This window comes from Brugia malayi (genome assembly GCF_000002995.4).
Source record: "Brugia malayi strain FR3 genome assembly, contig: Bm_v4_Chr3_scaffold_001, whole genome shotgun sequence".
In the NCBI taxonomy this organism is placed as follows: domain Eukaryota; kingdom Metazoa; phylum Nematoda; class Chromadorea; order Rhabditida; family Onchocercidae; genus Brugia; species Brugia malayi.
Genome location: NW_025062477.1, coordinates 1,638,798 through 1,663,508, shown reverse-complemented (window position 1 = coordinate 1,663,508; position 24,711 = coordinate 1,638,798). Strand labels below are relative to the sequence as shown.

Here is a 24,711-nt window from a genome sequence, read left to right as displayed (position 1 = left end):
AATATTTACATAGCTATTTGATAAACAATTAATTAGTAGCAATAATGATTAGTCTAGTATCAGTCAGTAAATACTACTTTAAGTTAATATTTAAATTAATTTTTTTGTACATATAATTGTGAACTATCTTCTTAACACATCCATTGCTGAATCATCAAAATAAAAATAGTGGCGCATTATTAATTTACATTTTAAAAGAAATGGTAATTTGAAAATGTCATTTCTGTTTGATTGTAAACAATGTAAGAAAAATTTTGTAACAGAGAATTGAGATTAACAAATGACAAAGAATGAATGTTTAAAAAAGGATAGAATTTAATCAGTATGAGTCATGCAATTGATCATTTATAATTTTTAGAAATACAATCTAACTAATTGCATATTGATAAAATAGAATTAATTTTTTAATCGATTTAAGCGATGACTCATCAACACATATGTATTTTTTAAAAAAAAAAAAAATAAAAATAAACAAATAATTTCTTCCTTGTACAATAATTTGAAGTAATTTACATATTGTATGAGTAAATAACCTTATCTTTTGTTGGCTCGCCTTTTTTTTTTATAGCTTTATGCTAGATGTCATGATAAGCCTTAAAAAAAGAGAAGCAAATTAAGCAAACAGTACTGAATATATTTAAACATTTACTCTCAGCTAAATGTATAGTTTTTTTGCTTTGTTAATTGTATCATTTGATTTGCAAAATTTATAGCAAAATTAAATTAATTTAATTAAATGATTTAATGAATTAGATTGATAAAAAGTTTAATTTTTAAAATCAAAAAAAAAAAAAACAAATAATTCCTTCCTTGTACAATAATTTGGATTAGGAAAAGCAGAGTCATTGATTAATAGATCAATTTCAAAAAAAAAAAAAAAAGAAATAGAAAAAAAAGAAACAAAAAGAAAAATTGATCATGAACAGAATTATTGATTGATTGATTGATCAATTTTAAAATAAAAATAGAAAAAATAAAAAACAAAATGAAAAGTTAGGAAGATGAAATTATATTTCGTAAAATATTTGGGCTTGGTAATTATAAGGAATGAAAATTGTTAGAAACAATAAAAAAGAAAAAAGTGTAAAAATGAAGATTTTTCTCTCATTCCAAAATCGCCAATTTTTCTTAGTTAAATCAAATTTTAAATTTTCTGCAAAAAAAAAAAAAAAAATTTAAGTCGGATGAAATTGTGATTTTTTTCTTTTTTTAAGTTCATTCGCCAATGTTCACTTATATTTAAATTTCACTAAAAAAAAAAAGAGAGAAATCTATACTATAGTTTAGAAATTCAAATTGAATTGAAATTAATCCATTTACAATTCATTTAACAAGATTAACCTAATTTAAAACTATCCAATTAACAAGATTAACCTAATTTAAAACTATCCAATGTATTAAAAAAAATAAAAATAGTATTTTAAAGTATTTTTTAGGTTAATAATGAATATTATCATTCAGAAATTCAATACTTATTTCTGAAATACTAAATTTTAAATCGATATTGTATGACGTTAAGCAATTTTACTTTGTTATTTACTTAAACAAATGAAATTTTTGTTATTTTTTTATGCACTTTAAAAAAATAAAAATAAAAAAGAGAGATTGATGAGATAAGCTAATATCGTTGGAGGAGCAAAAACTTTAGCAATTTCAAAATATGAAAATTTTAAATTGAAAATTATTTGTAATGGTGTATTGAAGGCGCAAAATAACGTATAACATTTTACGATAATACGTACACTTATAATTTATGTATAACAATAATTAATCAAACATTTTTAGTAAGAAGATGGAAAATTTTTTTAACAAAATATAATATGATGAAGTGGTGAAATAGTTTGAAAATTGAATTGAAATTTGATGAAACTTTGAATTTATAAAAATAAAATGAATAAACAAACATTTATTTCAAACATTTCAAGTGCCCTCTGATTAATTGCTTAGACTACTGTTGTTGTTGTTGTTGTTGCTGTTATTGTTATTGTTGCTGTTGCTGTTATTGCTGTTATTGTTGTTGTTGCTGTTATTGTTGTTGTTGCTGTTATTGTTGTTGTTACTGTTATTATTATTAGTGCAAGGAAATAATACTGAACAATGTTGTTTATTTTCGAATATTTCATCTGCTAAATGAGTGAAAAACTTCGGTTGAATGAGTCAGAAGGAAGTCGGAGAAACGGTAAGCAACACGTAAACAAACGGAATGACGTGATTAGACGAATAAAAGATAAAACATCAATAATTCAAATCGAATTAGAATCATTAACAAACATTAACAAAATTTATTTGTCAATATTTTGGGTATTTTTTTGTTTTTGCTAATTAATACAGTTTTGTTTATTTTCTAATATTTGAACTCAGTCAATTGAGCAAAATGTGCAAAAAAAGTTTTATTCAACATTTAGCTAAAATATTTTGGATTGTTGCATAATAATATGAATAATTAAATATTTGTTATGTATGTACCAATGCTATTTACATCTATAATTCCATTTTTTTTTTTTTCTTATTTCGTCGGAAAATTTGCATTTTCTCACAGATAACATTGTGATAATAGTAATAATAATAATAATAATTTAATAATAAATAAATAAATAAATAAGTAATAATAAAAATATAAATTGTAATAATAATAATAATAACAATAATAGTGATAATTAACAATATTATTAATAGCAATTAATAATAATAATAATAGTAATAGCAATGGTAATAGTAATAATAATAATAATAATGATAATAATAATAATAATGATAATAATAATAAGAATAGTAATGATAATAATAATAATGATCGTAATAAATATGAAAAGAAACAACTTGTAAAAGCAAATAACATTGATGCTGTGATCTTTTTTTTTAAAAAAAAAAAGAGAGGCTGAATGTCATTGAATATATTTCACAAATTTTTTGTTATGAAAATTATATGAGAATTACTGTGTCCCTGAAAAAAATGTGAAATTATTATTTTTTTTTTTTTCTTTTCGTACTAAAAGAGAATAAAAAAAAATGGAAGAAATCACTTCAATTATAATACATATTATATGCTTTTGTATATTATCAAATATGAAATTTTATATCATTTTTATCTGTTATTTATCTTATCACTAATAATAACAGTTTGTAATAATTGAAGTGAAACTTTGAAAATTTTGCTTCTTTTATTTAAATTTTAGTATTTTTAAATATTTTTTGTTAGAAATTTTCACTAACAAATTGATTGAAATTTTCGAAAAAAAGATGCAATAAGCAGTAATTTAAATGAATTTTGCATTTTTTTTTTTTTGTTTTTTTGGTATGATTAATGGCAAATAGTTATTTAAAAATTATTTCTTAACAATAAATAATGTTTAATGAATTATTTTCAATTTCTTTTTTGTGATATTAGAATTATGATGAATGGATAATTTAATAAATTAAATTCAAAAAGCAAGAAGACAACAGGCGCTAAACTCAATTATCACTAATTTAACTTATCACTTATCGATCTTTCTTTCTTGCGCTTATCATATCAAATTTAGTGTTTAAATATTAAAAAACTCATTGTTACATTTAATTTTTTTTTTCATTTAATTCTTCAATTTTTAATTTCTAATTAATTATCAGAAAAATAATATTATCACAGTAATAGCTTACCTTTCATTTCAATAATACTATTATAGAATCCAAAGATATGAAAAAAAAAAAAAAAAAAAATTTGAATAAATTCAATTTACTCTTTCCATCTCCAAAAATTTAGTGTTTAAATATATTTCTACAAATAATTTAAAGAGAATTTCTAGCAGTAAAATACGAGAATATTAGCTAGTATTAATTAATTATCGCTTTTCCCGCATTATCTACCTACCCAAGCGGGAACATTTGCAACGATGGGAGCAAAATTTAAATAAAGCAAAAAATGAAATGACTTATTGATCTTTTGAAATTTTTACTATTGCTATTGTTATTACAGTTTCATATTAAGTTGAAAAAATAAAGCCTAAAAAAAAAAAAAAAAATTTCAAAAATAAAAAACCGAATAGTAAAATTCAAAAAAAAAAAAAATCCCACAAATTCATTATTGTTTAAAAAAAAAAAAAAATGATTTAAAACAAAAGAAAATAAATAAAATATTCCAATGTGATTCTTTTCGCTAATTTATCTTTGAATTGCTTTCATTAATTAATTATTCATTTGAAACAATAATGAATACAAAGCTTTAATAATAATTATATAAAATAGAGAAAAAAAAAAGAAAAAATATTTTTGCAATATTATTTTACTAAATGTAAAAGTACAATAAATTTATAAAAATATAAAATGTTTATAAAATATACCATAAAAAAAAGAATTAATTGTATTCTTCGCCATATTATTATATTTACTTGTAAGTAAACATTTTCAAAAAAAAAAAATTTTTTTTCTTATTTAAAATTTAATTTAAACCTAGCAATGTATGTTTATCAAATAAAAAGTTTTTTTTTTTTTTTAATATGAAATTTAACTTTTTACTATTCCAATTAATGAAATATATACCTACTGCTAATAAAAGCTTATCAATAGTTATATCTATTTAAATTATTTTTTGAAAGAAAGTTTAATAATTAATTGTTCAATGAAATTTTTCCTTTCATTTTGAACAATTAATTAAAAGCCTAATTTAGGTATACAATTTTGTAAAGTTTAATAAATTGACAAAAAAAAAAAGCAAAAAGCAAAAAGCAAAATAAATATGATTGATGATGAACAAATATTATAAATGCAATTTGCTTTGGATGACATTTTCTCAACAACAAATTTCAAATTATCAATTGTTTTGCTTATTATCTTATTATCACCAATTTTATCATTGCATGCATCATTCCCACGACAACAACATAATTTCCCAATTTTTCGCTCATTGTATTGCTGAAAAAAAAAAAAAAGTTAAAAAAAAAAAAATTTCGGCATTTTTTTTTTTAAAATAGTTTAAACTTGAATGAATTCTATTATTACAATGATACATCTCATTTAATAATACTAAGGTATTCGTATTGTTATACTATAAGTTTTTTTTTTATTAACTAAATTTCATTTCTCTTTTTTTTTTCTTTTTGTCATATATATGTTTTTTTTTTTTTTAGATTTGTCTAATTTTTTTTCCCTTATATTTAATTTTATACATAGTTAAAATGAATTGATAAATTTGATAAATAGAATTGATAAATTCAAATCTGTAAGTTTTTTGATAAGGAATAAATTGAAGCAAAAGTATTGCTATAAAATTGCATCATATAATTAATTAATAAGTTTATTACTTTTGAATAAAGATCCAAACAAGCTATTGTGGTATCATTGATAATATCAGTCTTATCAACAAATTGATCACATCTTGGTTGCTCCAATAAATCATCCATATCATCAAAGTAGACACGATTTGCTATACGCTAAAAAAAAAAAAAAAAAACCAAAAATTGAAATTTGAAATGTAAATTTTATTTTAAATCAATAGCTAAAATAAAATCGAAAATTTAATAATATATTAAATAAGTACGGATCGGTTTTGTTGGAATAATTTTTACTACATATTTTAATACTAACATTTTAATGGTAATAAGAAATTATGATATCAATAGAATAGTAAAAAAAAAATAAAAAAAATTTGAAATTAATTTCAGATTTACAACTACAAATAAAATTTCATGCGAATATGAAAATTCAAATAATGATAGTAATTTGAATTAGTTAATTAAATAATCTACAACTGGTATTTGTCGATCAATTTTGAGACGTTTCAAAGCTCGTGATTGACAACCTCGTAAAATTGCTTCACTCCCGTCGCTATTCTAAATTGATAATTAAAATTTAATTAGTCTAGAGATTAATAATTTCAAAAAAAAAAAAAAAAAAAAGTAAATAAAATTATAATAAATAAAATTAGTTTAGATGTTATGATTTAATAATTTTTAAATTGTACTACAACTTTTTTTTTTTTTTTCCATTAATGATGACCCAAAAATTTTTAACTAAATTCAATGAAGAATTTAAAAAAAAAAAAAAAATTTAGAGAAATGAAAAGTAGTGAAAGGAAGTGAAAAAAAGTAGCAATGACAAAAAAATGACATTCGAAAGTAAATTATCTATCAGGAAGAAAAAAAAAACATTAGTTGATAATTATAATATATAAAAAGAATAAAAATTCCTTTCAATAATATCCTTGAAAATGTTCAAAAATTTTCAAATGAATATATTTTATTATCATATAAATTTGAAAATTTGCAAATCTTTTTGTAAAATAAACAAATAAAAAAGAAAAAAAAAAAAAAAAAAAAAAAAAAAAAAAAACAAAAACAAAAAAGCACTACTTGAAAAATGTTAAATTTTAGAAAAAAGAAATTGATAATTGATATAATTTTTAATTATCATTTCTATATAAATACTTGTCAATTTTACTTATCATAATTTATAATTTAATTTTACTTATCACAAATGCATAATTTAAGTTTTTTTTTTTTTTTTTTTGTTTGAAAAACTATTTAAATTTTAACATTTTATAAAAAGATTTATGATCAATTTTTTTTTTTCCAACTTCAATTTCAATAGTTAAAATTAAATAAAAAGTAAGAAAGAGTACATATTTGAAGTAAGCAAAACACCATGGATCGAAACAATTCTTGAAATGTGCAATTAATTTATCATACTGATAGTTATAAACACAACTTTGAAAGCCAATTGACATTATTGGTTTGACATTTAAGAAATTATAATTGCACATATCCTAAAATAAAAATAAAATATTGGAATAATTTAACTTAATTATTACTCATTTACCTTAACTCTTCTTTAACTTTTTACTCTTTTATAACTTTCCTCTTGCATTTATCCTATTTTACTTTATTTATTTTTTTTTAAATCTATTCAAAATTACACACATAACTTACAAAAAAAAAAAAAAAAAAAGAAAATTAGATTAAATTATTTTGATAAAATTTTATGTGAAAATTTTTTCCTCAAAAAAAAAAACAAACAAACAATCATTCTAGCTAGCTAGTTTAATTTTTTGATGATTACATTTAACTCTAAATTAATTAAACTACTCCTCTTTCATAAACTCTAAATTAATTAAACTACTCCATCTGCTTATATTTTTTCAGACAAGGAAAAATTTACAATTTAATTTAAAATTTCAAAAAAAAAAAAAAAAAAAAAAACGAAAAAGAAAGTTTGAATTAATTTAACCGCTTCATTGCAGCAACATTTAATATTATCATTGCCACGATCGAAACATCCGGTTGAATTAAGTCTTCTACGAAGTGATTCCTGATTTGAGCAATATTTTGACTTATCACAGTCAAATAAACCAGAAATTTTATCATGAAAACACCAACCGAACAAATTATTTGTTTCACAAATACCCTTAAATTTAAATTTGCAAAAAAATAAATTTAAAATTTTATCCTTTTTCTTTTTTTTTTTTTGTTTGAAATATAAGAATTATTTAAAATGTAATAAAATTTTCAAATTTCAACTGAAAGACTACAGAAATTAAATTTACCTTTACGCTATCAACACAATCTCGACAATCAGTTGATCCAAAATACAAGAATATAAGCAATAGCATGCTGTAAGATTTCTTTTTTTTTTCATATTTAATTAGTATTTCTAGCTAAAATGAAAAGAAATTTATTCTCGAATCACAGAAAACAAAAAAAAAAAAATTTTTTTTTCAGTGGTTTCATTGGGAAATTATTGATTATTTAAATGAATGCTTTTGAAAAAGTTTTAATTATATTTTAATTAATTTAAAGTGACATAAAGCTAACGAAAAGTAGTTCAAGTTAAAACATATTTGAAAACTTTTTAAATTTATTTTTGAACCCACAAAAGGATCCATTACGAAGAGCTGAGCACAATTAATACATAGCATTTGTGTCACATTTTTTTAGAGAGGAAATTTTATTGTCAAAGCTAACTTTCCTTGCATATTATCCCTTTTCATGCATTCTTAATGTAAAAAAAAAAGAAAAAAAAAAACGACATCACAATTTATTTTTTATTTTGCATATAAAAATTCATCGAAAAATATATTCTTTGATCGCTATCTCTCTCTCTCTCTCTCTTTTTTTTTTTTTTTTTTTTTTTGTTTTTTCTTGAAAAATCCAAGGAAAAAGTATATTCTTATAATCAATATATTAGAATAAAGTTAATTGTGTTTTTTGATATTCATTAAAAAATGTTAAATTCTTGAAATTATCCATCCATTAGTTCCTAAATTTTGACTTTAATCTATTCATGGTATCATAACTTTATATTATAATATTTAAAGTTACCAAAATTTTCCTAAGATTTTTTTTTTCTGTGACAATTTGCTTTTCTTCCAGAGGTTTTTATAGTACGTAATACAATAATTTATTCTTGCATACATATATAAATGAATTAAAAAAATTACAACCTTAAAATTATCACATCAAATGTGAATTATATAACATTTAACAAAGCAAATTAGACTAATGAGAATATAGTAAAATACAATTTTCTAGTAATATAGTTTATAATTTAAAATTTTATGGAATGATATAATGAATAATAATCATTTGATCTAATATATTTAAAAAACAAATTTCTAAAAAAAAAAAAAGTGGTGCATATTCATTTGAGTTTTTTTTTTTTTTTTTTTTTTATTAAATTGTAGAAGATTTCAATAAACTATGAAATTAATACTAATAAAGTTTTGTTGATTTAATAGTAACTTGTGGAGCAAGTATATCTAAACGACTTTGCACCAATTGTAATTCCAATTCCTTCGATGTTGGACTATATTCTTTCGGATTTCGCTGATCTACAAACAACAACATATTTTCTCAAATTTAAATTTAGCTAATCCTAAATTAAAAAGAAGTAGAAGGAAAAAAAAAAAAAAAAAAAACAAAAAAATTCAGTGTTGAATAATTTCGATTTGAAATCAAATCAAAATCTTTAAAACTTTCTATTACTTTTTAATTTTATATTTTATTTCATTTTAAAATTTGCAAAAAAACATTTTACATTCTAAATTTATAAAAAAAAAAAAAAAAAGAAGTTCCAAATTTCCAATAAAACAAAATTGTTAATAATTTCTAATATAACTTACAATAAGCTTTATTTGCAGTTCGTCTTAATATACCCTGTAAAGTACCAATAACATTTTGAATAGCTAATGCAATATCACCATCCAATTTATCCATCCAAACAAGGAGTAAACTGATGAAAACATCACCAGTACCTACGAATTTTCCTGGTAATATTGGTATATCAAAACGATACTGCAATGCTCGTTCATTTGCGCCTAAATAAAATATTTAAAGTATATATACTTTTTTTATTATTTAATTAAAAAAAAAACTCATATAACATTAATAAAATTTTAAAATTCCTCCTCTTAATAATAAATCTTTTAAAAGAAAAGTTAATAAATAAATAAATAAAATTATTGAGAGTTACAAAAAATTGCAATTATTTTGTGCTAATTTTATTATTCAAAAAAATTTTTGTAATATATAAAAAAAAATAAAATAATTATATGAAAAGATACCTTTGTAAACAGATGCATAACAAAATTTTGTAGTTGATGTTTCCAGACCACTTGAAACAACCACTATTTTAACACCACATTTATGCATTAAATCAATTGCTTCCAAACATTCTTGTTCATTATTTATTGATAAACCAGATAGTTCACTAGTAAAAAGGAAAAAAAAAAAAAAAGAAGAAATAATTACTTTCAAAATTTATAATTCATGTTAAAGATTCAAATTTTTATTGAGAAATGTGTTAAATATCTCAAAATTTATATCAATTTATTCTTTTTTTTTTTAATCTTTCAACAATTCTGAGTAACTTTTCCATAAATAATAGTAGAAATTTGTCGTTTTGTTTATTTATAAATATTGTAGTGATAAAATTAAACAAAACTATTATTGCATGAGAGTAAAGTAAATAAAATAATTTTAGTTTTATCGTTATTTATCAGTGGCGTTAAATAAATTTTTTTATTACTTTTAACATCTACATTTACGTCTACTCCTTTACTTTTTATTTTTACTTTGATCAATTAAACAAATAATGTTTAGCATATGAGTGTCTCTATTAAAATATCATTTTTGTGAAGTATTTAATTTATAAATTCCTCATAATTTCGAACTTACGATAATTCAAAAACATTTGGTGTGATTACATCAGCCAGAGGAATTACAATATCACGATAAACTGGCATCAACTCTTTCGGAACATACTAAACATGAATAAATTTTAAATTTCAAAATGTTTAATGAAATTAATTTTCCACGAAAGAAAAAGTAAACTTTATAATCAAATCATTACTGATTTATCATGAAGTATTTAACCTTAACTTTTGAAATACAACTTACATAATTGCCGTCATCGCCCATTACAGGATCACAGTCTGCAAATACAAAAATTTAAAAATCAAAATTTAAGAATTAATTTTAAAAAAAAAACATTTTTGTCTGACTGATAGCAACTGTAGAACATTAGATTTTTTTTTTTTTCAGAGAGTATAAGTACCAGAAAAAGAATATATATAAACTTCCTTCTACATTATCCATATTTTATTTTATTAACAGGTTCAGTAATAATAATAAAATACTTTTAAAAAAGGTTGTAGATAATCAGAAAGATGTAAAATTCTCACAGAAAAGAATATCTGGATTTCTCTGCTTCAAATCTTTGACTATATTAACAACTTCTTGCAGAAATGATAAATTCCTACAATATCCTGAAAATGTAGAAATGTAAATAGAAAAAAAGAAAACAATTATTATTTGTAATTAATCAACTGGAAAATTATTTCTGAAACTTTAGTCTTATAAGTAATTTGATTTCTTAGAAATCAAATCGAACAATTTCAATTATAAGTCAATATGATAAGTTAACATAAAGATTTTGTAGGTCATTGTTCTCAATAAGCTGTAGGTAAGGTCATCGTTTTTAATAAGCTGTAGTTAAGGTCATTGTTTTTAATAATCAATGATCGAAGTGATTGTAAATTGGCCAACGAATCACAATCCGAAATTCATTATTGTATGAAATGATAAGAGCATCTATAAAATGATACCTGTTAAAATGTGTGAATAGTTGTTAATTTCATTCAGTTTCAAACCTTCATAAATATCACTTAATTGCAAACCATCCAATATTTGACCTCGCATCAATTTGTATGCTAAAAATTTTATCAATATAAATTTCTAAATTTAAAATTCTCGACTATTCGCTATTTTACATCTGAGATTTCACAACTTTTCCATTAAGTAAATTATCATTTTTCAAGAAGTAAAATAAACTAACAGCAATTATAATTAAGTTTTCAATTGGGTAATTAAATTAGGAGTAGTGTCACTAATAGATCTCACAGATATTAATCATTAATTATTTAGCAAAAATACACTACTATTCTTCTTTTTTTTTTTTTTGCACTGCTCAAAAGAATATTCAGAAATTAATTTAAATTTAATTAAAGAAAAAACAATACATATAAAATCATATGAAATTAAGTAATCAAATTATAGAACAAAGAATACCTGAATGATTAGAGAATTGTACCGAATTAATCGGATCCACTTCATAACCATGTAGCTAAAATGTCATTCATTTTAATTTAACTTAATTATTGATTTTTTTTTTCTTTGCATTTCTTTAATTAAATTAAAACTTTTGTTAAATATATTCATTAAAAAAAATTTTTTTTAAAAAAAAAAAAAGAAAAGAAATTAAAAACCATAAAAATAGATTACAATTTACATTTCTTTAATTAATTTAAATTTTTTTGTTAAATATATTACGAAAATTTTTTAGAAAAAAAAAAAAAAAAAAAAAGAAATTAAAAACCATAAAAATAAATGAATGAATTTTGTTAAAACAATTAGAATGATAGAAAAAATTTTTTACCTGCATTGGAAATACACTACATTTATTGCCAGCATATCCATGTATCACATGACTTTGAATTGACAAAATACGACGATCAACTGGTGGATTATTTTCAATATGTTTATAAATTGTGTGAGATATTTTGTTTTCCATAATGCATTGAAAATTTTACACTTAAAACATTTAAAATATTTGTCAAAAAAAAAAGAAAAAAAGAAACTGAAATAAATTTTTGATATGCCATAAGAAAATTTGTATTAAATTCGTAAGAATTTGTAAACTAAAGATTATTCTATTTGAATATTCCTTAAACATATATAAAACAATTTTTTAAATTTTTAACTAAGAAATTATTTATCTAAGTACTCATCTCAAAGCATATATGTGCACTGTATTAATGCAAATTATTTCCCTCTAATTTTATTCTTTGGATCTTTCACTTTGATAGTTAAAATGTTAAAGCATTGTAAACTGTTTGTTCAGTTAGCTTTCTTTGCTATGACTAATCCTGATTGTAATGTTGAAATTATCGTTGAGGTCATTTAATCTCACAATCACTCTTATATCTCTATAAAGAGCAAACATCATACGAGAGTGACAACTCGCATTTATGCGCTTTTGACGTAAGCTTAAGTGCGCTATATATGAAAGCACTACTAGTGTAAGCTTCGATTTCTTAGTTAAATCACTTTCAATAAATGATGGCTTATCAATTATTTATTATTATTACTAATTTATTATTATTATTATTAATTATTACTATTATTACTATTATTAATAATAATAATAATCACTGTTACTATTATTGATTACTATTGCTATTATTATCATTATTAATTATTATTATTATTAGTTATTAATTATTAATTATTATTTATTATTAATTATCATTATTGTTAATTATTAATTATTATTATTATTAATTAATACTATTATTATTAAGAGCGATATTATATGGTATCGTAAAAAAACGAAACTATTGTGAAGTTATAAAAACAATAAGAATACCTATTAAAATTTCCCCTCCTCTCCCAAAAAAAAAAAAAAAAAATACTGAAAAAAAAAAAAAAGGTAAAAAAGGTAATCAGTAAAGAATATTCAGATTAGAGATAAAATTTTTCAGCAAATTAAATCATCACTTAAGTATATTGGAAAGTATCATCTAATCGCACATATATAATTATATTCCAAATATTCTCATCAAAATAAGCTAAATTCCTTCTTTATTATTTAATCAAAACAATGATATCTTTGAAAAAGCCAAAATTATAACAGTATTTCGTCAACTATAATCAATAAAACATAATAATTCTAAATCTATAACCAAATGAAAAAACTTCAAGCAACTCTACGTGATAAAATAATGAAGTGAATATTAGAAATTAAATTATTGGACTTTTTCATTTAATTGAATATAAAATGGATGAATGATGGATTTATATTTAATTTGGTATATTAATGATTATAAAATAGTGATGATGATGATGATGATGATGACAGCATAGATGAAAGGAAATGATGAGTGCTTGAATTCACTTCAAAAACAAATGGAAATGACAGCTATGAAAGCATCTAGCTAATAGGCTTAAAATTTGTTTTCATTTCTATATTTTAGCATTTGTATGCTAAAGAGAGAGTAGCATAAGTTTAGATATTACATTTGTATAGTGAAGAAAATAAATTGATTATGGTGATAAATGGAAATGAAATTATTCTCAGAGTTTAGTTTAGAAAAAGAAATCAGTGATGGAATAATACTTTGAATCATTAATGTTACATGAAAAAAAAAATTTTGAAATTAATCTATTTGAAATTATAAAATCAATGACGATGTATATATAGTGATTGTCAAGATGCACTCAACTGATAAAAACATTATATTTGTTAATAATTTCAAAATTATATGACAATAAATATCAAAAGAAAATGCTTTATATAAATTACACCATATCGAAAAAAAAAAAAAGTCAATTTTATTTACACATTAATTTTCGGAAGACAATTTTCGTTAAAAATTTTACCTTTGTGTCGATGAAGACTTCTTGCGAAGCTATATTATAATAAACTTTTAAAACAAGAAACAATCCAGTTTTTCGCAATCAGTCAAAATATACCAATAAAAATTTCAAAAGAGAGAAAAGGTCTTTTTTTTTTTTCTTTTTACAATATTTTTAATGAAAAAGTTCACAGCGTTCTGACATGTGCAAAGATGTTACAAATACATTTTACAAAACACAGTTCCTGTAACTGTATAAAGAGAAACACTTTTTCAGCTGTAAATGTTTTAAAAAAAAAAAAAAAAACCAAAGTTAAAAATACCAAGTAAAACTAATATACCAATAACTCTTATACAAAATTTCGCATAGGCTAGAAACAATGATAAAGAAGTGAAAATAAACTAGCATCAAATTAAAGAATTTTCAAAAGAATACTAGTAGTATTTGAAATTTTAATACTGAAAGTATTTAAAATCTTAAAAATATTATTAGTGAACTGAAGTGGAAAATGTTTGATAAGTGGAGTTGTAAAAATTCTCCAAAAAAATATGTAATATGTACTAGTGTGTATCATTATGCAGTACATAATTTACAAAACATAAAATTGAACAAATTTTACGAATTACAAAATTGCTAATGCTAAAAGATTTTACCTAATAATGCAGTCATGTGCAATTAATAATAAGATTATGTATCGTACAGAAAGGTTAATTGCAATTTTTAAAAAAAAAAAAAAAAAAAAGAAGCTTAACTTTTATAATCAATTTTTTACTTCTTTTATAAAAAATTTTTACCATTACAATAACATAATAAGCAGTATTCCGACTTTGTTTTGCAAATTACATCTTAAAAATTATTAGTAACTCTGTAGCAGACAACTCTTGATACCAACTTATATAGTGTTTATTGGAAATTGAAATGATATGAAAGGAAAGAAAACAGGTTTAGGAGTTTCTTTAAAAAGTAATCATCTATTACTTATTAAAGATTGAAAAAACAAGGAACAATAAATAATAGACTTAGAAATGATAATAACATTAAAAATGACCAAATAATGCACAACAAATCCAAATCCAATAAAAGCTAGAGTTACAGAATGCTTTAAAAACTCATGCAATTTCAAGTTCACTCTTGTGTAATTTTCAAATTTATGCATACAAGTTGTCATTATTTCATTATCAAAAGGTTTCAAGTTTTCGAAATATGAATAAACAACAATTTATACTTTTATCAGCGGTGAAAATTATTGAAAATACAACAGTTTAACACAAGACACCATTATAATAATTAATAAATGAGTCACCCGTAGAAAAAAGGAGTAAAAAATCAAAAAACATTACAGAAGGACTGGATCACTATTAAATATTCGCGAAGTCGTTGGTTTTCAATGTAATTAACGTATCCAGTCTTTCCCACCCGATAAAGGAAGGAAAAAAAAAAAAAAAAAAAACGGCACAAATTACAAGCAAGAAAAAATTCATCCTTATTGACAAAAAAAAAAAAGAAAATGAAAACTGAACTTAAATTGTAGCTAATTATAAGGACTAGAAAATGTTTTACACTATAATATATAATAAGACCTCATAATTCATCCTTGTACAACAACGAATAACGCGTTTCCGATGGTTTCAACTGCTTGAATATGCTCGTTGGTGGTTGCGATTTGTCTGTTCCTTTCGTTTCCTAAAATTTGAATGAAATAATACTCATACAAATGTGAAATAATTTTCTGTGAAATCTATCTTTATAATATGGGAATGTTAAATCCAAAATAATGTCAAAGTAATGTTTGGTGTTGAAATTTTATAGCATAAAATATAATTTTTGAAGTAACTGAAGAGACTAATACTACTATTAAAATCCAAAAATCCTGACAACTAGTATCACAAACTTATTTCAACAAAGTTACATTATGCGTTCTGCATTGAACAAGGTATTCATTAAAATTTTAACAGATTTCATTTCCAGAAGGTATGAAGCGATTATTGCAGATATCAAGATGCACAATGCTATATCATATTTCAGAAAGTAAAAAAAAAAAATGAAAATGATTACATTTTCAAAGATATGTGGTGGGAAATCAAAAATGTTACGGATGGGCGACTGTAAATGATAATAAATAATTGATATTTTTAGTGAAAGAGGTACTATACTAAAATTTTGACTTACTTGTGTCGGTCACTTATTTCGATATAAGTGAAATAAATTCTTACTTTTTCAAATGTAGTTTCAGACGATGCTGGTAAGACAGAAGATTGCGTTGGATCAGGACTGTGATGAAATTCTCGATGCAATTTTCCCGAATGTAAATCCAGAACAAATTGGCGCAATTTTCCAGGCACGCTACAACAGTGAATTAATAGAATCGACTTATTAAAATGAACCTTTCCTAGCATACAAAAATCTGAATTTCTAACAAATTTTCACAATTCTTTTACATTTGGAATATTCTCCTTAAAATACAACATACGTTAGTGATTTCATATCCGGGAAAAGATACATATGACGGAAGGAATCTATTGCAAGCACAGGCAAGTCTTCCATTGTTTTACCAAGATGCTGCAGAGGATGTACAAATTTCTTACCATCGGCATATAAACAATTAATACTAGCTGCAAAACAAAATTTAAGAAGAAAATAGGCGTAATTTATGGCAAAAGAATTGACAAAATTGAGCAATGTAAATGTTATTCAAAATTGAAGAAATTAATTTCAGTCTTGAAATCACTGATTACTGCAGCAGTATATTAAAAACTGAATCATATTCATCTTCCCTCTAATACCTTTTCTGTTCATCCTCTGAATAATACGGACTGTTAAACCCAAAACACAGGAATGAGCAATAGCGTTAATCCAATCAAACACTTTCAGCTACAAAATTTTCGAGAAATTTTTAATTTCCTTTCTCATATTCCATTTTAATTTGAAATGCTCACATTTTTGGTCAAAAAGTTCACGAGCAACTTGTTCCGTGAAAATTTTATCAATTTGTACATCATCTGGATGACGAAACAGAATAAGGAACGGAAGGCCTTCTTCTGTCAATTCTTCAGCGTTTTCGAAAGTTATTTCGCGAACAAGCGGCACACATTTATCCATTATCCATTGCCTAAAATAATAACTAAAAAATTGGAGAACATTTAGGACATAATTTTGTAACACAACAGCTAAACTTTCCAGTAAAATCTTCATTGTTAATCTAAAAAAATTATTCACAAACTTTAAAGTCTCAAGATTTGCAAGTCCCCCAGTATATTCAATTCTTTCGTTGCTCTGAAAAAAGTCTGAATTAGGCCATTATTTCATTATAGTACTCAAAAATTACATTGAAAATTTTAAATGTTTAGACATGGAAAGATAACTGAAATTTCGACTATATGTAAAAGTTCAAAACCACAGCCAAAAGAGACAGCTATTGCCGAACTTTTCTGAATAGTTATGAACAGCCCTGTTTGGCACAATCACTCTGTACAAGAGAGCTGTTTTAATCTTTTTAGAGATCAAAAAACAAGCTAACATTTAAAGGCCTAAATTCAAGTCTGTTGCCCTTCGCTAGCTCAGGTCGGAAGGCTTCGCCAATACCGAACCAAAATACACAATCATCTCGAAGTAGGGATGCAACTTTGCGATAATTGTCAAATTCTGGGCCAGATGGCTGATCAAAATAAGCTACGATGTTAAGTTTCTTCGGCTGCAATATAAAAAAGTAGTTTGAAAAATCACAAAATAATCTTTGTAATGGATAATTGAAGAAGCTAAATGCAAAAGTTCATCGAAATGTACTGTGATGATAACTTACATTAATCTGATTATTTAGTTCAGCATTTGATGAAAAATTCTGCATGCCTGATACCAACTGTTTGTCAATAAAGACTGCTAAAGCATCAACAGATCGTTGTCCCCTAAAAAAAAAAAAAAAAAAAAAAAAAACGAACAATTTAGAAACAACCTCAAAGCTATATATATTCAGTGTCAGAAACAATCTTGCAGTTATTTCCGAAATAAGTAACTCAAGTGAATAAATACGGACGGAAAATCAATGAAATGAATAAGCACAAAATCATTTTGTCATTATATTGCATAATAACCTTACCTGTATTCTTTCTTAACAAGTTCACCACCTCGAAACAGTTTTAGTGTTGGATATTTGCTTACGTGATATTTTTGAGCAATATCAGCTGAAATCAAATTCAATATTAAAATGTTAAACATCGAAACAATTATTTCAAATAAATTATATCTTAAATAGCCTACCTTCTCTGTCACAATCTACTGTAGCCCACGCGACTGTATTTCCTCGATCCTAGAATGTTTTTACGTAATAAAAATTGGACAATAATTAACAGCTATCAGTATGATTATTGATCTTACACTACATTACTCATGCTAGTATCAAAAAACAAAGAAGTAACAAGATCCAATACAAAAGAGCAACTTCTCATATTAATAACACAAATATTTTAAACAGACCATTACAAAATTATATATATATATGTAGAATAGAAATTACATATGAGTGAAATACTACTAGAAAAAAACTCAATACTCAGTAATAATAAAGGACTGACCGTGAATCGCTTACTGGCTTCTTCAAATATTGGCATCAAATGTTGAGAGAATCGACACCAATCAGCATAAAAATTCACAAACACTACTTCATAATCATCTGCAAAATGTATGTTCGAAAGATTTCTTAAAAATTTCTTTCTTAAGATTAAACTTTTAGAAAATTAAGTGAATTTTAGAAAACCACCTGAATTGCTGAAATAATATGAAGTTACTTAGGAAATAAGCAATTAAGGTCATTATATTCACAATAGCTGAATTGAACGAATTACTGCTCTAACTCTGTTATCTATTTAGATTACAATTTAAATATTCCCATATTAAACAGACATTGTTCGTTCGTAATTAGTAGTCTACAAAAGTATGCAATAATACAATAAAAGGATAGCCTTAAATTAGAATATTCGAAGAAACTTACGAAGTACTGATTCAATGTTAGCTCCATTCAATGGAATGACAAGACATCTTGTTACTGAGAGCGAACATATCTGAAACATATTCATAATTTGAAAACTGAAGAAACTAATTTTTAAGAAATAGCGAAAACGGTTAAGTAAATAAGAATTTCGCTAGTCTAAATTGATTCAGATCTTTGCCGAGTATAAAATTTTATTAGAGCAGTGCATAAGAAACAAACAATATTCTTTATCTTTTAAAACTCTTTTCATAGAAATACACTAAATAACTTTGTAATGAGAGACGAGTAAATCAAACCATGATTTGCCACCTTTTTTTTTAAAATAAATCTTCGTAAGCTTGCTTTAGAAGGTTTCCTTTTGAATTAGTCATATTTATTATAATTTAATTGCACTGTTTAATAAAAAGTCACCATTAGAAATAGCGACAAAAAAATTCGTGAAGTAGTTTGATTCATATCCAGGATTGTTTTGCATGAGTGCATATTTTCACCCACGACAAAACCCACGTCACAAGAGTCGACCGATCCACGCACTGTTTCCTAAAAATAAAATTTCTATCATTTCAAAGTAAAATTAGAGATGAAAAAAGTTATGCAGAGCATTATGTGAAAATTATAAATGTTTTTCCCACAAAGTCCAGCATTCATCTCAACATTAAGCGTTTGTTGGCGCTACTATAATTATTTATCACAGTTGAAACCACTGACAATCATATTTTAATCAAATTTTTATAAAATGTAATCAATAAAACGGTCATTTTCTTCATGAATGAGTTACCGAAATCTACTTAAATTTAACAATTCTTTTAATCAAACTATCAACAGAGCTGCTAGAGCAATAAATCCTAAATTCTTTTTTAACTTTGGTCTCTCAGTCTGACTTTTCTACTTTTCAAAATTCCAAACAAAAAAAAGAAAGACTTGATTCATAACATATATTAAAGTCCAATACTAATATTGCATATTAAAGTACTGTATATTATATATATATTATATATATATATATATTATATGTTGAAGCATATTAAAATTATATATGGTATATAAAATTATATGTATTGTATATTATATTATATATTTCTACCGTATACCAAAAGTTGATCTATCTCACTATGCAGTGCGAAAAACAGCCGTCAGAAGGGATAACCGGAATTTCTTGAATGTAACAGAAACCGGAGGTCACCCACTAAATAACCGGAATTACCTGAATGGAACAGAAACTGGAGGTTACCCACTAAATAACCGGGACTACCTGAATGTAACAGAAACTGGAGATTATCCACCAAACAACCATAACTACCTGAATAGAACAGAACCGGAAATTATCCGCTACGTCACCAAATATATAGTGGTATGGTCTTTGAAGAGGATTTGAGCCATTATGAAATTTGTTATTTCACTTTTACAATTGAACAATTGTCCGAGAAATGCCGGAGTGATTGATTCAGTGCTACAATTGAAATACGATTGTAAAACTGAAAAATGAAGAAAAAGTGGGCGAGATGGAGGTTAAATTTAAATTAAATTAAAATAATAATAATAAATTCTATTTATTATTATATAAATAGTTATATTAAAAATTTCAAAAACAAACAAACAATTTAGATGAAATATGAAAGAAAAAAAAGAAACATTGGAATAAAAGAATTTTCTCTTTTTCTTTCCTTTTCTCTTCTCTATTCTTCTTCGTTTTTAATATACAAAATGTTATTTTGTTACAATCATACATTCATCATTTTAATATGTAATAAAAAAATGTTATTCATTCATTCATTCATTCATTCATTCATTCATTCATTCATTCATTCATTCCATTTCATTCATTCATTCCATTTCATTCATTCATTCCATTTCATTCATTCATTCCATTTCATTCATTCATTCCATTTCATTCATTCATTCCATTTCATTCATTCATTCATTCATTCATTCCATTTCATTCATTCATTCCATTTCATTCATTCATTCCATTTCATTCATTCATTCATTCATTCATTCATTCATTCATTCCATTTCATTCATTCATTCCATTTCATTCATTCATTCCATTTCATTCATTCATTCCATTTCATTCATTCATTCATTTCATTCATTCATTCATTTCATTCATTCATTCATTTCATTCATTCATTCCATTTCATTCATTCATTCCATTTCATTCATTCATTCCATTTCATTCATTCATTCATTCATTCATTCCATTTCATTCATTCATTCATTCATTCATTCATTCATTCCATTCATTCATTCATTCATTTCATTCATTCATTCATTCATTCATTCATTCATTCATTCATTCATTCATTCATTCATTCATTCCATTTCATTCATTCATTCCATTTCATTCATTCATTCATTCATTCATTCATTCATTCATTCATTCCATTTCATTCATTCATTCATTCATTCATTTCATTCATTCATTCCATTTCATTCATTCATTCCATTTCATTCATTCATTCATTCATTCATTCATTCATTCCATTTCATTCATTCATTCATTCATTCATTCATTCATTCATTCATTCCATTTCATTCATTCATTCATTCATTCCATTTCATTCATTCATTCATTCATTCATTCATTCCATTTCATTTAACAGTGATAAAATTTAATTCAATGTACAATATAACTTTTTTCAAGCTTACGTATCATTTCAATCGTTCTATTTGTATTTTCTATCATTTTCAAATACACAAAATTTACTTACCTATAAGATACTACCATAACAAACAAACAACTCACAGTAAGTAATTAAATAATTAAATAGTCATCTCAATTTAAATTTATCTTTTTTATATTATATTATGTACAAATATAAATTTGTTTTTAACTGATTTATTCAAATATACATTAAAATTTATAATCGAAATCATTTCCAACATTTCTTAAGTATATCTTTTCAAAATATTTCTTACATTATTTAAATTATTTAAATTTTTTTAAATTAATTCTTCAAAATTTATGCTTATGATAATATATTTAGTAACCTAATAAGTATATGTCACTTGTCTCATCGAAGATTTGAGCAATTTTAGAAGACATTACCGCTCCACATTGGAATTATCTATGTTGGAGATCGAATATACTTCATCGTTTTGTTTAAATTTACTTCCTTTTACTCATTTAATACTCAGATTAATCATGAAAATTTGGAAGTAATACTTTGTTTATCACTAATAAATTTATTTATATGGAACAAATGTGACTTAAAACAAATATTGCTAAAAAAAAAGTTTGTAATTTCAAACTTTTCGGTTTATTTTTCTCTATTTAATTGCTTATTTAATGATCTTTTTTCTTTCTTTTTTTTTTTTGAAATATTCAAAAAAAAAAAAATATTTGAAAATATTTCAGACAGATTATTAATAGCTTTTGTGATTATAGTGATTCAAAATTGCAATAATAGAACAACTGTTAAGGTCATACTTTAGTTTTTAATCCTAAATGTAATAAACGGAAGGAAATAAGCAAAAAAAAAAAAAAAACAAAGCGAAATGATTGTGGTTGAATTGATGATAAATTTCTCTGTTTGCACACTGCTAAAAATTTATCTCAATAAATTGTGCGAATTTTCTAGAAATTTACAAATTTCAATTTAAATGCTATAACTTTGCTCATTTGAGCAGCTGTGAATTTCATCATTAATATATCGCTAAATGAGATAATTTTTCAATTTAACCAAACAAAATTTCAATTAAGACCAACTTGTTTAGCGTAAATTTCATTTTTAATTTAAATTTATTTCTTTTAAAATTTAGCTTTTGTAAATTTTGCTTTTCTGTAAATGAATAAATTTGCCTGTCACTATAGAGAATGGATTACAAACTTTGTCTCGGAACATTGCATTTAAATCTTTTGAAATTTAAATTTAAATGCAATTTATTCTATTTGTTCAATCAAATGAAAATTTTTGTTTTTTTTTTTTTGGTTTTATTTTCAGTTATTCAAATTCTAAAACTTTTATTTCTGTTATTTAAATTTCTAGTTTTCTCGAATGAACAATTCATGAAATACACTTTTCTTATTTCAGAAAAGAACATTTAAAAGATGAATGGACTGTCGTACAGTAAACAAAAATGAGTAAATAAATAAGATATGATAATGTGATAAGATCAATTCTTCAAATACACACTATCAGAAAACAGGAAACAAATAACAGGAAAAATCACATTAATAATTATAATCTTTTGTTTGATAACAAAAAAAACTATGAGCATTCAAAATGTCACAAAATATAATCATTAATTGGTTATATTTGTTTACTTTATTCGATCAAATAAGCGTCAATAATTTAAATTTTGAATGTGATTAATGAAATTAAACAAAAGCTGTACAACATTAATAAAAATACAACTAAAAAGAGATTTCCAAGTTAAATTAATTGAAATTTATACAGCATCTCCCATAGAATTTGATTACAATTTGCAGTAAAAATTCATCTCTGGAAATCTTAATTTTATTTTTAGCATAATAACATTCAAAAATTGAAAAGCTGTCAATCTTACAATGTATTATTAGACTTTAACACATTTTTACTTTATTAAATTTAAATAATCTGTTAATTATTAAATAAGTCAAAGATCATTAAAAAAAAAAAAGAAAAAAAGAATGCATGAAATTCTTTAAAATTAAAAAATTAACGAAATATTTTTGCTATAAACATCGATAAATAAATGCATATAAATGATTTAACCATGCTTCCACACGAATTCGTCGATAACCTCGTTCACATTTACAGAATAGAAATGTCTGAACTATAGTTGTTAGAGCTTCACCGGATTCATGAATCCGTCCGATAACACGGATTAAACTTCGTGTTCCATGACAGGAATGTCTAAATATATTATCCACTCGATCACAAAATATCAACGTAATCATTTCATCCAATTTAATAATATTTTCTTCTTCTAAACGGCATATTGTATCATTTGAACATTCACAAATTCTTTCACCGGTTATATTAACCGTTTTTGAAAAATTGAATACATGTGTGGGTGTAAAAAATTCATCATATAATGGAAAATCATTCATATTTGATTCGAAATTCGTTCCGGATGTTTCATCTAGCCTTAATAACGGATAAGAATGAAGTTGCGCACCGCAAGCCATTTCGGGTTCAGTGCAAGTACCAATAGCAAAAATAGTTTTTGAATAAAACAGTAGTAAAAGAATGACAATTAATTGAATTAATAGGCGTAATTGACGGAAGCGTAATGATTCAACAATTGGTAGTAATTGAAATATGCCAGCTAAACTGTTGTTGATAATTAAGACTTGCCGCAACATAGCAATAAAAAACAACTGTTCCGCACTGGATGCTATTTTTGCTGGTGGTGATGACTAACGGAATGAAAACGATGATTTTAAAACTTGAACAAGTGGTTGTTGCAACAGCAATATAATAGTAGCAATAAAAGTGAGTAAGGCGGTACGGTAATCCGGCAGGAAGCGTTTGAAGATTTATGGATAGATTAGATAGATAGATAGATAGGTAGCTCACATTGGGTGGAAAATGTGAAACAAATGAATTAATGATTTTTTGTTCAGTTCAATTTAGTGATCTAATATTGATATCTCCTTCCCTTCATTTTTTTTTTTTTTTTTTAGCTCATCAAATAAATTGCTTTCCTGATTTATCTCATAGGGCAATAAATTTGATCACTAAAAATTTACAAATACCACAAGTTGTACATCATTTATTTGACGTAAGTAATAGCTCAGTCTACATCTCGTATTCTTTTCTTCTGTTGGATTCAATTACGAATTAACTTTTTTATTTCACCTGTTATTTTATTTTATTAAAGTATATTTAAATGCGCATATGCGCAAATGAACACCATGAT

The 24,711-nt window shown here is 23.8% G+C and overlaps 4 protein-coding genes across 4 annotated transcripts; all 4 read right to left on the bottom strand.

Annotated features, from left to right (window-relative positions):
- Window positions 1-4,662: 4,662 nt before the first annotated feature.
- Bma-mtd-1 (Uncharacterized protein) lies at window positions 4,663-7,579 on the bottom strand (the record flags this gene model as incomplete). The annotated part of the gene is made up of 5 exons (XM_043079692.1): window positions 4,663-4,887; window positions 5,277-5,405; window positions 5,721-5,804; window positions 7,198-7,374; window positions 7,514-7,579. The coding sequence occupies 5 exons, from the start codon at window positions 7,577-7,579 to the stop codon at window positions 4,663-4,665; spliced, it is 681 nt and encodes a 226-aa protein (XP_042935626.1).
- A 1,099-nt stretch (window positions 7,580-8,678) lies between these two features.
- Window positions 8,679-12,036, bottom strand: Bma-pdxk-1 (pyridoxal kinase, putative; the record flags this gene model as incomplete). The annotated part of the gene is made up of 9 exons (XM_043079691.1): window positions 8,679-8,797; window positions 9,089-9,283; window positions 9,530-9,675; window positions 10,143-10,228; window positions 10,365-10,399; window positions 10,649-10,732; window positions 11,072-11,176; window positions 11,535-11,589; window positions 11,902-12,036. The coding sequence occupies 9 exons, from the start codon at window positions 12,034-12,036 to the stop codon at window positions 8,679-8,681; spliced, it is 960 nt and encodes a 319-aa protein (XP_042935625.1).
- A 3,425-nt stretch (window positions 12,037-15,461) lies between these two features.
- On the bottom strand, window positions 15,462-20,158 carry Bma-erp-44.1 (Thioredoxin family protein; the record flags this gene model as incomplete). Its single annotated transcript, XM_043079690.1, has 13 exons — window positions 15,462-15,563; window positions 16,094-16,223; window positions 16,351-16,492; window positions 16,817-16,989; window positions 17,101-17,153; window positions 17,398-17,571; window positions 17,680-17,782; window positions 17,974-18,058; window positions 18,135-18,183; window positions 18,449-18,546; window positions 18,865-18,934; window positions 19,276-19,404; window positions 20,117-20,158. 13 exons carry the CDS (start codon window positions 20,156-20,158, stop codon window positions 15,462-15,464), a joined length of 1,350 nt encoding a protein of 449 aa, XP_042935624.1.
- Window positions 20,159-23,521: 3,363 nt separating this feature from the next.
- Bm2870 (Uncharacterized protein) lies at window positions 23,522-24,257 on the bottom strand (the record flags this gene model as incomplete). The annotated part of the gene is made up of 2 exons (XM_043079689.1): window positions 23,522-23,936; window positions 24,124-24,257. Coding segments are annotated over 2 exons (549 nt in total), but the record flags the coding sequence as incomplete, so codon positions are not given.
- Between the last annotated feature and the right edge of the window lie 454 nt (window positions 24,258-24,711).